The 12,065-nt window shown below is 33.8% G+C and overlaps 1 protein-coding gene across 2 annotated transcripts; it reads right to left on the bottom strand.

Moving 5' to 3' along the window:
- Positions 1 to 3: 3 nt before the first annotated feature.
- On the bottom strand, positions 4 to 10,140 carry LOC116352653 (ankyrin-1-like). 2 transcript variants are annotated; one of them, XM_031785405.1, is made up of 28 exons: positions 9,584 to 10,140; positions 8,414 to 8,512; positions 7,743 to 7,841; positions 7,583 to 7,681; positions 7,419 to 7,517; positions 7,255 to 7,353; positions 7,078 to 7,176; positions 6,906 to 7,004; positions 6,740 to 6,838; positions 6,571 to 6,669; positions 6,332 to 6,430; positions 6,129 to 6,227; positions 5,948 to 6,046; positions 5,262 to 5,351; positions 5,101 to 5,199; positions 4,928 to 5,026; positions 4,762 to 4,863; positions 3,305 to 3,403; positions 3,143 to 3,241; positions 2,976 to 3,074; positions 2,801 to 2,899; positions 2,618 to 2,716; positions 1,694 to 1,738; positions 1,509 to 1,609; positions 1,010 to 1,150; positions 812 to 862; positions 575 to 752; positions 4 to 487 (listed from the first exon to the last, which is right to left on the bottom strand). In XM_031785405.1, exons 1-28 carry the CDS (start codon positions 9,681 to 9,683, stop codon positions 132 to 134), a joined length of 3,045 nt encoding a protein of 1,014 aa, XP_031641265.1. In that variant the 5' UTR covers positions 9,684 to 10,140; the 3' UTR covers positions 4 to 131. The 2 variants fall into 2 exon arrangements, with proteins under 2 accessions (XP_031641265.1, XP_031641257.1); XM_031785397.1 differs by having other exon boundaries at positions 5,262 to 5,360; positions 9,584 to 10,139.
- Between the last annotated feature and the right edge of the window lie 1,925 nt (positions 10,141 to 12,065).

Genomic DNA, 12,065 nt, shown 5'->3' with positions numbered 1-12,065 from the left:
GACTACAGGTTATCTGTCGATACTTTTACATTTTTTTTATTTATTTAGACGGTATACAATAAGAGGAACTGTGTTCATTACACATTTTAATGTAATCATTTCATTCGAAAAATGTTATAAACATGAACATATTAATAAGAATTTCTTTGTAGTGGCCAAACGATGGATTCAATCCAATCAATATAGTAGGCCACACGAGTATAGATGCTTGGTAATGTGGTTGCGCAATTTACACCAAAAGAAACAATGCCAACTACAGTTGCTCTGCTTGAATTACTGGTTGGGAAATACTGGAGAGGACCGCCACTATCTCCATGGCAAGAATCTCTTCTTGCTTCTGGGTCATATGCACAGTATTGTCCTTCGTTGATGCCATTTTGAAACTCCCTAACATTTGATTGTTTATTCCACTCCAAAATGGTTGAATTACATTTGAGCAATGGTACGGATGTTAGGTTCGTCTTGAGCAACTGATTTGAATTGGGCCCTTTGAAAAGATAATTAAATATTTGCATTAAACCATTCACCGAAATTCGTTTTATGTGAATTCATTAATAAAGACAACTTTATATACCTCCAATGACAGTGATACCCCAACCGATAACGATCAGTTCAGAGTCAACATCCTCCTCAATGGTGTGCACGCATGCTGCTGTAACGTCATCATTAAACAGAATTTTCGTTTCAGTTCGAATCAATGCAATGTCATTTTTCTTCGTTAGTGGATTGTAATCTGGATGTCTCTTGATATCCTGAAGATTATAAAAGAATTTTATTTAATAAAAAAAATTAGATTTTTAAGTGATCTTACCTGAATTAGATATATTTCACCTGGCAATCCATCATCATCATTAACAGTTAGCTGTTAGAATGAAAAATGCAAGATTTTTTGAATTTATGCAAATGGCATAGATTGTCATTAAAAGAGATTATTTGAAATTTTTTGGACCGTGCTTGAGTTTGGATGACACATATTTTTTAAATTAAATTCGCTTTGGTATCTACTTACTTTTCCAGCTCGAACTTGAGACGGTCTATTGGACTCATGTACACAATGAGCCGCAGTCATAATATAACGCTCGGATATGATAGTGCCGCCACAGCCTATCTTGTTTTCATTGCTGCTTCGACTTGTGTAGAATAATGCAACCTTTGAATAAACAGAGAAGTCGCTTCACGTTTAAAAATGATTTCTTGAAAAGAAGAATACTATCGGGCAAGAGACTCTGAGGTTCGGGAATTTTTAAAAATTATATGCACAAGATCTCAGCACAATTTGAGTCGAACAGGCGAACGAAATAGCATACGAGTATCTATTTCACATTGTTTCTACATCACAATGTATTTGTATAGACAGCGTTCGACCCTTGTTTACGACGTTTTGTTCAATGAATCCATTTCATTTGACGAATTCATGCATATGTGTTGATTTCGAATCCAGTTATCTTTGCCCCTAATTCTTTGATCCTCGTAATTAACAGAAATAAAATGTTGTAAATTTTACTTACCATCCAAGGAAACTGCACGACATTGACAGGCGAACCATGCGTAATTCGTACATTTACATCATTATTTGAATATTTCATGCAAGCTATTTGCGAGTCGGAAACTAAAAATGCAAATATTAACGAAATCAATCAAATAATGCTAACTTTTAAAGTGAATGGAAAGCTTTGAATGATTTTTCAATTACTAAAGTTTGGTGCTTTTCTCAGCAACTTGACCGCATCTCTACGATCTGAAAATAGAGAAAAAAGATTTTTTGATCATTTTCATCACTACTTAATTTTGCCCGATATTTCGAGTTCTTTTTAATTCAGAAGTGGCCAATAAAGTCAAACATTTTAGATTAAATCTAATAGATTTGTACGGCGTTTTAACTATTCCTGCTAAGATATTTCATGAAATTCTATCGATTGAAATGGAAAAATGATAGTTTTTAGTTCGTCATAAAATGATCCATATCATAATTATTCTAAATTAATCTAAACATTCAAATGTCTATATGTATAACATATTCAAACTCTCAAACTGGTTTTGCTCGAAAGGGCATTCTACACACAAAGAAATTAACATAACTTTTTAAACGATATATCGCTTAAATTTGGGATTCAAACGATAGATTCATCTTTGGAACGATGAAATTCGTTTAATTTCTACAAAGTTTTAGTAAAAAAGTTCCAATCATTTGCTTTTAAAAAACTTTGTGGAAAATGGTCATTCTTCCCTTAACTTTTCACCAGAAATCGATTTAGACCATTTAAAATCTCAAAAATTTAATTCGAATCTTAGATAATTGGGATTTCTGAATGAGAAATCGACTTTTTCTCCAAGTCCCTTCTTTTACCTTAAAAAAAAGAGATGCAGGCCCTAGAAAATATTCATTTACAATATCAAAATCGACCCAACCTATTGTGTATATATTTTGTAAAGCCCATTTAATTTCTCAAAGTAATAAGGTAACTTGAAAGAGCTCTATTGACACACGACTTTCTTTGTCCAATGATTTTAAAATGAGCAACTTGAAATCATTTAACAGGTCAAAAATCTGTTTTTTAAGCAAAATTGCTTGATATGGCTGAGCATATACAGTGAGACAATATTGACATCGACTTACCATACTGTATGGCAATGTGAATGGGCTTTTTCATCTGGTTGTCTTCGGCATTTGGATTGGCCCCATTTTCAACTAGAGTTTTGATTGTTTCTGTGTCACCTATAAAACACGAAAAAAATAATGGAAAAAAATAATGGAAAAAAAACTTTATTGAAAATAATTCTCTTTCTTTCAAAGCAATACCTGAAATAGCAGAATCGTGAAGTGGGGTCGCTCCCGTGTTGTCTTTGGCATTTATATAAGCGCCATGTTCAATTAGAGTTTTAATGGTTTCTATGTAACCTAGAGAGCGAAAGAGTGCAAGTGTGAAAATTAAACATCATTGAGCAGAATTCATTTCAATTCGGAGTAATTCTACCAAGCAAAGCAGCTCGATGTAGTGGTATCCGGTGGTCACTGTCTTCAGCATTTACATTGGCACCACGTTCAATTAGACATTTTATGGTTTCTGTTCGATCTACAAAGCATGGAATAAGACCATAGTATTCAAAGGAATTCATTTTAATTCAAAATGGATATAATTACCCCACTCAGTCGCAACAAAAAGTGGTGTCCTTTCTGCAAAGTCTGTGACATTCACATTCCCACCATTTTCAATTAGAATTTTCACCACTTCTGTGTGACCTTAAAATGCATAAAATGTGAAGAAATTAACATTTATTAGAAATAATTCATTACTATACTTACCATACTTTGCAGCTCGGTGAAGCGGCGTCGCTTCCTCATAGGCCCTGACACTTAAATTGGCCCGACGTTCAATGAGATATTTGACAACATCTGTGTAACCTGAAATACACGGAAAAATGAAAGAATACGTAGGTTGCTCCATAATTTTTTTTAAAATGGTACTTATAGTGTTGCCCGATGTAAACCATTGTCATATTCGTAAAGTTTGATGTTTTGGTATGTATTCGTGCCCTGAACCTTTTGTCGTACGAACGCTATTTGTATTGTTTACAGTGACTGGTAAACTGCGACTCAACAAAAAAATGAATTTTACACGTGAAGATTTTCGTAAAATGATTTACTACGATTTTCGAAGTAAATCATCTCAACAACAGTGTTTCGATCGACTTCATTTGGCCTTTGGCAATGAAGCACCAACCCTTCAGACAATTTATAACTGGTACCGAGAATTCCGTTGCGGTCGTAGTTCGCTCAAAGACGAGTTTCATACAGGTCGTCCAAAATCGGCTGTTGTGCCACAAAACATCGATGCTGTCAGAAAACTGATTATGGAAGATCGTCATGTGACCTACCGTGAGATTGAGGCATCTTTGGGCATTTCATCCCACAGCATACATACAATTTTGCATGAACATTTAGCCGTAAAAAAGATTTGTTCTCGTTGGATCCCACATAAATTGACCGATGAACAAAAAATGGCTCGTGTGAGTTGGTGTAAAGAAATGCTCAAGAAATTCAATCGTGGTGCTTCAAAAGACGTTAATAAAATCGTCACTGGTGACGAATCGTGGATATATGCCTATGAGCCCGAAACGAAACAGCAGTCGACTGTATGGGTCTTCCAAAATGAAGATAACCCAACGAAAGTTGTTCGAGCAAGAAGCACTTCGAAGCGAATGGTCGCCTGTTTTTTCGGGAGAAGTGGTCATGTGGCAACCGTTCCACTAGAGGATCGTAAGACCGTCAATTCTGATTGGTATACCACCATTTGTTTGCCCGAAGTGTTTGGTGAAATAAGAAAAAACAACCACCGTCGCAAAATAATTCTTCATCACGATAATGCGAGCTCTCACACATCTTTTCAAACTACTCGATTTTTGACCGGTCAAAACATCGAACTGATGGGTCATCCACCGTACAGTCCTGACCTGGCACCCAATGACTTTTTTTTGTTCCCAAGCGTGAAGAAAAAACTACGTGGTCAACGATTTTCGACACCAGAAGAAGCAGTTGAAGCGTTCAAAACACACGTTTTGGAGATATCAGTTTCGGAGTGGCACGAATGCTATGACAAATGGTTTCATCGAATGCAAAAGTGTATCGATCATCTCGGGGAATATTTTGAAAAACAATAAAACCATTTTCGACAAAAAACAACTGTGTTATATATGTTTTTAAAAAAAATTATGGAGCAACCCTCGTAATTGTTTGTAATTCGAAAAACTAGAAAAAATTACCTTTAGTCGCAGCCAAATGAAGGGCTGTATTTCGTTGATTACTATCTACGGCACTTATACTTGCTCCATGTTCAACCAGGTATTTGACTGCTTCCAAATTACCTGAATTACATGAAAATTGTTAATGATTTTTTAAACAACACCACTTGCTGGATGGTTGAATTACCATTCTCTACAGCCCGGTGAAGTGGTCTACTTTGGACACTGTTTTCAGCATTTACGTTGGCTCCATGTTCGACTAGATATTTTATTGCTTCTAGATTACCTAAAAAAGCATGAAAAGTAATAATATTATCATTCATTGAAATTTATTCTTGTTAATTTAGAGTATTGAATTACCATTCATCACAGCGAAGAATAGTGGCGTGTAATCAAATGATCTTTCGGCATTTTCAGTGGCCCCATGTTCGACTAGGTATTTGATTGCTTCCAAATTACCTGAAATGCAACGGAAGTGATGACATTAAATAATTTTTCTTTAATTCGGAGTATTGAGTTACCATTCTCAGCGGCCCAATGTAGCGGTGTAGCTTCGAGATCGTCACGAGAATTTATATTGACTCCTCGTTCGGCTATATATTTGACTGATTCTAAATTACCTAGAGCGTATGGAAATTGATGAAAACAACAACACATAATTAAAAATGTAAACAATACTAACACTATACGACCATTTGTATTGAATATATCGATAGGATACTCTCCTATCGATATATTCAATAGATTTGGCATTAAAATGTTCAGGATGAATTTTCGCTTGAGACTTTGCCGGGTGGTGGGAAATGATATTATGTATGAATTCTGTCAATATTTCTTACACAACCACATAAAATTACTCAGAGTTACAAAGATCTACAAAGATTTGAGAAAATCTAAATCGATTCGGAATAAGTTAAATTGATTCGACTATATTTTGACAATTTTTTGTTTCCAACTATTAGATTCCGCCATTTTGATTTTTTTACACTGAAAGATTCACAAATATTCAAATGTATCACAAATGTGATGGAAGATCTTTGGGAATTTCGGATCTAAAAAGATTCATGAAGATTTAAAATATCTACAAGGTCTAGTGATGGTGTCTACGCCCTAGCTACCATCCTACAAAATGCCACGCAAAAAGTCGTAATTTTTTAATTTCAAAGTTTTTGAAATAAATTACAAACTAATTCAATTCTTCAATTACCATTTTTGGCAGAGTAATGGAGTGTGGTTACTTCCGTCTCATCCCTTGCATTTACATTTGCACCATTTTCTACAAGATATTTTATTGCTTCTGCGTGACCTAAAGCATTGCATGAAAAGTTATCACATCAAATGTGATTAAAAAAAATTTCGTTTCTTAATCGAAAATGGTTCAAAATTACCATATTCAGCAGCCCAGTGGAGCGGTGTTCTTTTTTTGTTATCTTCAACATTTAAATCGGCTGCATGTTCATTTAGAATTTTAATTGTTTCCATTTGACCTGAAACGCAGTGCGCACAGAAACGGATAACAATATTCAATGTTTATATATTCAAAATTATATCAATATCAAATGATCCCCCTTAATTTGGAGCATTGAGTTACCTTTTTTAGCAGCAAAGTGGAGAGGTGTTACATTTTCGTTGTTTTCTGCATTCACGTTGGCTCTATGGTCGATTAAATACTTTATTGCTTCAATGCTGCCTGGAAAATATTAAATATAAATTATATTTAATATTTTATTTATTTGGGCCACTATCTCTACAATCGCTCGCAAAGATTAAATGGTTTTTGATTCGAAACAAGTATGAGAGATTTCTATTTTAACCCGAGTATTTATTTACCATTCTGAACAGCATAGTGAAGAGGCGATGAATTATTATTGTTTTTCGCATTCACGTTGGCCCTATGATCGATTAGAATTTTGATTGCCTTAATGTGTCCTAAAAATGATGAAAAAAGAGTTTAACTTCTTCTACAAATAATGTTTCTTCGTTCGACGCAATGAATTACCATTCTTCGCAGCGTAGTGGAGGAGCGTTCCTTCGCTACCAACTATAACATTTACATCGGCTCCCTGTTCAACTAGATATTCGACTGCTTTTGCGTTGCCTTAAATACATTTTTAATGTGATGAAATTAAATTTCGAATTCTTACTGATTCAAAGGATTTAATTACCATTTTCAGCAGCGTAGTTTAGCGGTGTCGATCGAGTACGATTTTTGGCCATTACATTGGCCCCATGTTCGACCAGATATTTGATTACATCTATATTACCTAGAGAGCATGCAAAGAGATGAGAATGAATCCCATTGAAAATAATTCTTATTTATTTGTAACGTTTAATTACCAATCTGAGCGGCATCATGTAGCAGTGTTACTTTACTATTGTTTTCAGAATTTACATTGGCTCCATGGTCGACAAGATACTTTATTGCTTCTATATTACCTAAAAAGCATGTATGGAAAATAATCAAATTAAACCCCGCCGAAAATAACTAGCTCTCAATTCAAAGTGTTGAATTACAATTTTTTATAGCATAGTGGAGAGGTGGAACCTCATATACATTTTTGGCATTTAAATCGGTACCATGGTCGACTAGATATTTTATTATTTCCAGATTATCTAAAATGCAGGATAAAATGATTCTTCAGTGAAAAGATCTTCGTAACATGAATGTTTTGAATAACCGCTCTGAACACCAAGGTGAAGAGTTGTGTATAGATCTGTTTCTGCAGTATTTATATCACTTCCATGTTCTGCCAGATATTTTAGTGCTTCGAAATTGCCTAAAAATATGGCATGTAATGAAAACTCCACTGATAAAAACACTTAATTCGAAGTGACGAATTACCGTTCCGAGCAGCATAGTGAATAGGTAGATATGCATACGATCCCGTGGCTTTTTGATCGGCTCCATGTTCGACGAGATATTTTATTGTTTCTAGATTACCTAAAAAGTACGGAAAGCGATAAGATGATTGAATGAAAATTATACCTCCTATTGTTATTACCATTTTTGGCAGCACGGTGGAGAGGATTTCCTCCCACGCTGTCTCCAGGATTTACATCTGCCCCATGTTCGACTAGATATTTTGTTGCTTCTAGATTACCTAAAAACATAAAAAATTTAGTCCCTTTTCTACTTGGTACCAAGTACACACATGTGACAATTCCGTGACGATAATTTATTATGGTTCTCGAAAAGCTAACATTTTCGATTAATATAAACTCATTACCTTAAATACACATTGGCATGTAATGAATTTGTAATCATACATTTACAACAGAGATTGGCTATGAAAATGTAATACACTGACTGTCATTCATTTCAAGCCAATGTGATGTGTAAGAAAATGGCTTTATATTGATAAAAAAAATGTCCGATTTTTAATAAATCAATATTGAGACACCTAAAGCTCTTGTCGCACCATTCAATCAGGTGAATGGCATATCATATAAAATATTTGCTTTGTTCAATTTTAAACTGTTTCAATTTTCGATGAAATTTGGATAGAAATGTTATAAAACTGTATTTCACTAGATGAAACTTTACTCCTGCACACAACATAGAAAATAAAAAGAAATCTATTGATTTTTATTTTTCTTGGCGGTGGCGTATTCATTCATTGCACTTAATTCACTGTTAAATATATTTTTTCAATTAATAAAAGGGAAAAATTACCATTCTCAGCGGCGTAATGAAGAGGTTTACGTTTCTCGTTGTCTTCAGAATTTACATTTGCCCCATGTTCAATCAGATACTTAATTGTGTCTGTGTTACCTGAAAATCAGTGAAAATGATATAAATTTAATAAATAGTAATCGAGTATCACTTGCGTTGTATATTGACAATGTATTTGAACGCGACTCGATTTAAGAAGCGCCATCTCTGTCACGCCAGGTTCTCATATATTTTTTTCTTGCAAATAAAATTGCAAAATTGTATAAATTGAATAAGTTTTGCAATAATAATAACGAAAATAATTAATAGAATTTATAATAAATAAAAAAATTGAAAAAAACACACAAATATTTTATATTATATGATATGTAGCTTTGCCTTGTAGACCATGTAGAGATGGTTACGTGGAGAAAATATCAGGCAATATATTGAATTAACTGGTCAGTTGAGCTGACAGTACGTTAGCCAGCTAAATGGGCTAAAACAATAGACGTTATTGTTTTAATGATGAATCACTTTTCTTTTTTTAATAGAAGTGATTGTTCATTATAACAATAACTTCTATTGTTTGAGTCCATTTAGCTGGCTAACGTACTGTCAGCTCAACTGACCAGTTAGTTCAATATATTATCTGGAAAATATGTATTTGTCAAACATTCATACCTGTCAAAAGAAACAACGTAAACAACACGAAGTGAAGCTATTCTGGTGAATCATATAATATAAAATATTTGTGTGTTTTTTCAATTTTTTTTATTTATTATAAATTCTATTAATTATTTTCGTTAATATTATTGCAAAACTTATTCAATTTATACAATTTTGCAAGAAAAAAATATTTGCAAGAAAAAAATATATGAGAAGCTGGCGTGAAAGAGATGGCGCTTCTTAAATCGAGTCGCGTTGAAAGCCGACTGTAAGTGATACTCGATAGTAATCATCGATTTTGATCCGAGCGGAATCAAAACCCAGTTTTCAATTTTTTTCGAGACACAATTCTCCGATTTCTCATTCCATTTCGTACTTTTCATCTGATTTAAAATCTTACCCAATTCGAAAAAGTGACACTAAAAATGTCACAACAAACAATATTCACACTGAATTTTGGAACACCATGTATTCTATGCACCATAATCTGTATACGCGTATATATTGTGTGATGAAAATTACCTGCTCTAACGGCACTAAACAGCTGTTGATCTAAACCAGTATCGGAACGTGCATTTCTCAATGCAACGCACAAAAATAGCAACACAAAAAAGTACTTCATTTCATTTATATTATGAAATCGCTGATTTTCAAGGGAGAAAACTCACTTCAAGTTTAATTCGTATTGACTTGCTATTTAAATACTCACTGTATTTTATAATAACTTTGCTTTCCTTCTCAATTTTACGAGATTTTTGATTTTTTACTTGGATCCTCTCTTCTTTTATGGGCGGACATCATTGATTTGAATTTTGATTAGAGCAAATACATTGGAATGTGTCGATGTGTGTGCTTTTTGAAAATGAAATGAAACAATCTTCTAGTTGACTTTAATAAATAAGATTACACTATCAATATTTTGAGAACTGGCGTCAATTCTTTGCCTCTCTCCACTATTCCAGTTATGACACTTCATGCATGCAAAAGTAGTCACAACAAATGCATATTTGCAATATTTTTCTGTTCCATTCTGACATTCAATGCTACGATTCACTCAAATAATCTTCAACTTAAATACTTGATCTTTTGATATAACTAAATAATACAATTCGGCGCATCAGTGGTCATGTGATGCATAAACTACTTTTTTCACTCAAAAACATGATTTTGAAACTAAAGTTTGTCTAAACAATTTATCCGAAATAAAATGAAAAACAAGTATAAATGCTGTGTGTTGCTGTACCAATTGAAATGATGTCAATAACTATTGAAACGATTAACATTTTACCGCTGAAATATTATTTCTGTTTCTCTTTATGCAATATTCAGTATATTGTAGTTGTTTTTTGGATTAGAGTGTTATAAATACGCTTTGGCACACAAATCAATGCAATTTCATTTTTTTTTGTACGAATGAGCACAGAGTAGTCAACTGATTAGAAGGTCACATTCGTTGCGATCAATTGTGCATGCTCGAGGTGTCATGAACTTTTTTTATCGAGAAGAGAAGGGGGCGATAGAAAGAGAATCGATATTTCTCGGTACATGTTTTCGAACGTAATTAAATCACAACCGGAATCATCGGCATATTATTTTCTTTTGAGACATTTCTTGTATTGATGTTTTTTTTTTATTCAGACAGTATACAATAAGAGAACTCTATCAATACTTTTGAATGTTATTATTTCATTCGAATTTATGATAAACATGTAGAGTAATTTAAATGTGGAATTTTATGAGTCAAAAGAATCATTTCAAGCACTGACATCTATTGAACAAATTATTAAGACTTTATTCGTAGTGGCCAAACGATGTATTCGATTGCCTTCATTTGAATAGGTTTGGTTTGGTTTTCAAAATTCTTGACAACCGAAATCAAATCACTACCAACTACCGATTTTCTGTAAAAAACGGCTTATTTTACGCTCTGGTTTAGAGAGTGTATGACATACACTGTATGTTACAAATCTATATTACGAGCGTAAAATAATTGGGATTTTGTTTGACTAACGATTTTGGTATATTTGGATTTAATTGAATTTGGTAACGCTGCGATAATGCCGCAGTATCGCTGCTGTAACGATTTTCATCCCCAACCTAGAAAAGGTCATTTCCGATGTGGGCGAAAAAATAAAAAACGAAATGTGATTCTTTTGTCTTTAACTCCTCCCGCCATTTTCAAGCAATCTTAATCACATTATGCACGCCTATAATTTGGATAAGATTTCGTGTTGATCGCCATGATTTTTTCTAGTCCATCATGGTCAACCATGCTTCAAGACGAATTTTTGATATTTAACAAAGAATGACCAATGTTTTTGAGTCTAGGTTTTTTTACCTTTAAAATTTCAAGTGAAATCCTATATCAAGTGAAATTGTACCACAAAAGGAAATAATTGTTTGCATTAATTTTATTCAATAAATATCTTCACCATTTCTATAGTTTCTTTAAATTTCTAGGGCTTTTTCTCAATGAACAATCAATATTTCTACATAAAGATGATATTGTTTTGTGGCTAAAGGTTATTCGGGTCGATTGGCATATAATTGATTGACAATACTTTCTTCGATCAATGTCGAAGTGTCTCCAATATTACGATCATTTACCGCAATTTTACGTAGTATACGACGCAATATTTTCCCCGAACGCGTCTTTGGTAGCCCGGGTGCATGATGTACTACGTCCGGTTGTGCATAAATATCCCTCACCCTCACCAACGACTTCAACGCCATTCCCATTCAATATTATTGGATTCACACCGAAAAATGGAAATCTCTATGGAAAATATACATGGACAAGCATTGAAAGATCCGATTCATAAGTTTGAATTTGAATAAGCAGAAAAATTGACATACTACAGATCCCGGTTTTATTTTCGTTGCACCGAACAGTGGGTCTTCAGCATCCAACCATTCCGGATGGCAAATCGTTTCAGCCTTTTCCATTTCATCTTTCCACCAAACATCACGATCATCATTCCATGATGCGACCGCTTTTACACTA

The sequence above is a fragment of the Contarinia nasturtii genome, unplaced genomic scaffold (assembly GCF_009176525.2).
Source record: "Contarinia nasturtii isolate CC-2019 unplaced genomic scaffold, AAFC_CNas_1.1 Cnas_scaffold_78, whole genome shotgun sequence".
Classification (NCBI taxonomy): domain Eukaryota; kingdom Metazoa; phylum Arthropoda; class Insecta; order Diptera; family Cecidomyiidae; genus Contarinia; species Contarinia nasturtii.
Note: the sequence above shows the minus strand (reverse complement) of the source record. Positions and strands in the feature narration are given on the sequence as shown.

What these genes read in the sequence shown, in the direction of transcription:
- LOC116352653 (XM_031785397.1), bottom strand. Translation starts at nt 9,683, where the DNA reads ATGAAGTACTTTTTTGTGTTGCTATTTTTGTGCGTTGCATTGAGAAAT. An exon ending in TCACCTTGGTGTTCAGAGCG is followed by an intron (nt 7,354 to 7,418) that starts GTTATTCAAAAC and finishes CCTGCATTTTAG; the next exon opens with ATAATCTGGAAATAATAAAA. An exon ending in TCACATTGCCATACAGTATG is followed by an intron (nt 1,739 to 2,617) that starts GTAAGTCGATGT and finishes CTCTATTTTCAG; the next exon opens with ATCGTAGAGATGCGGTCAAG.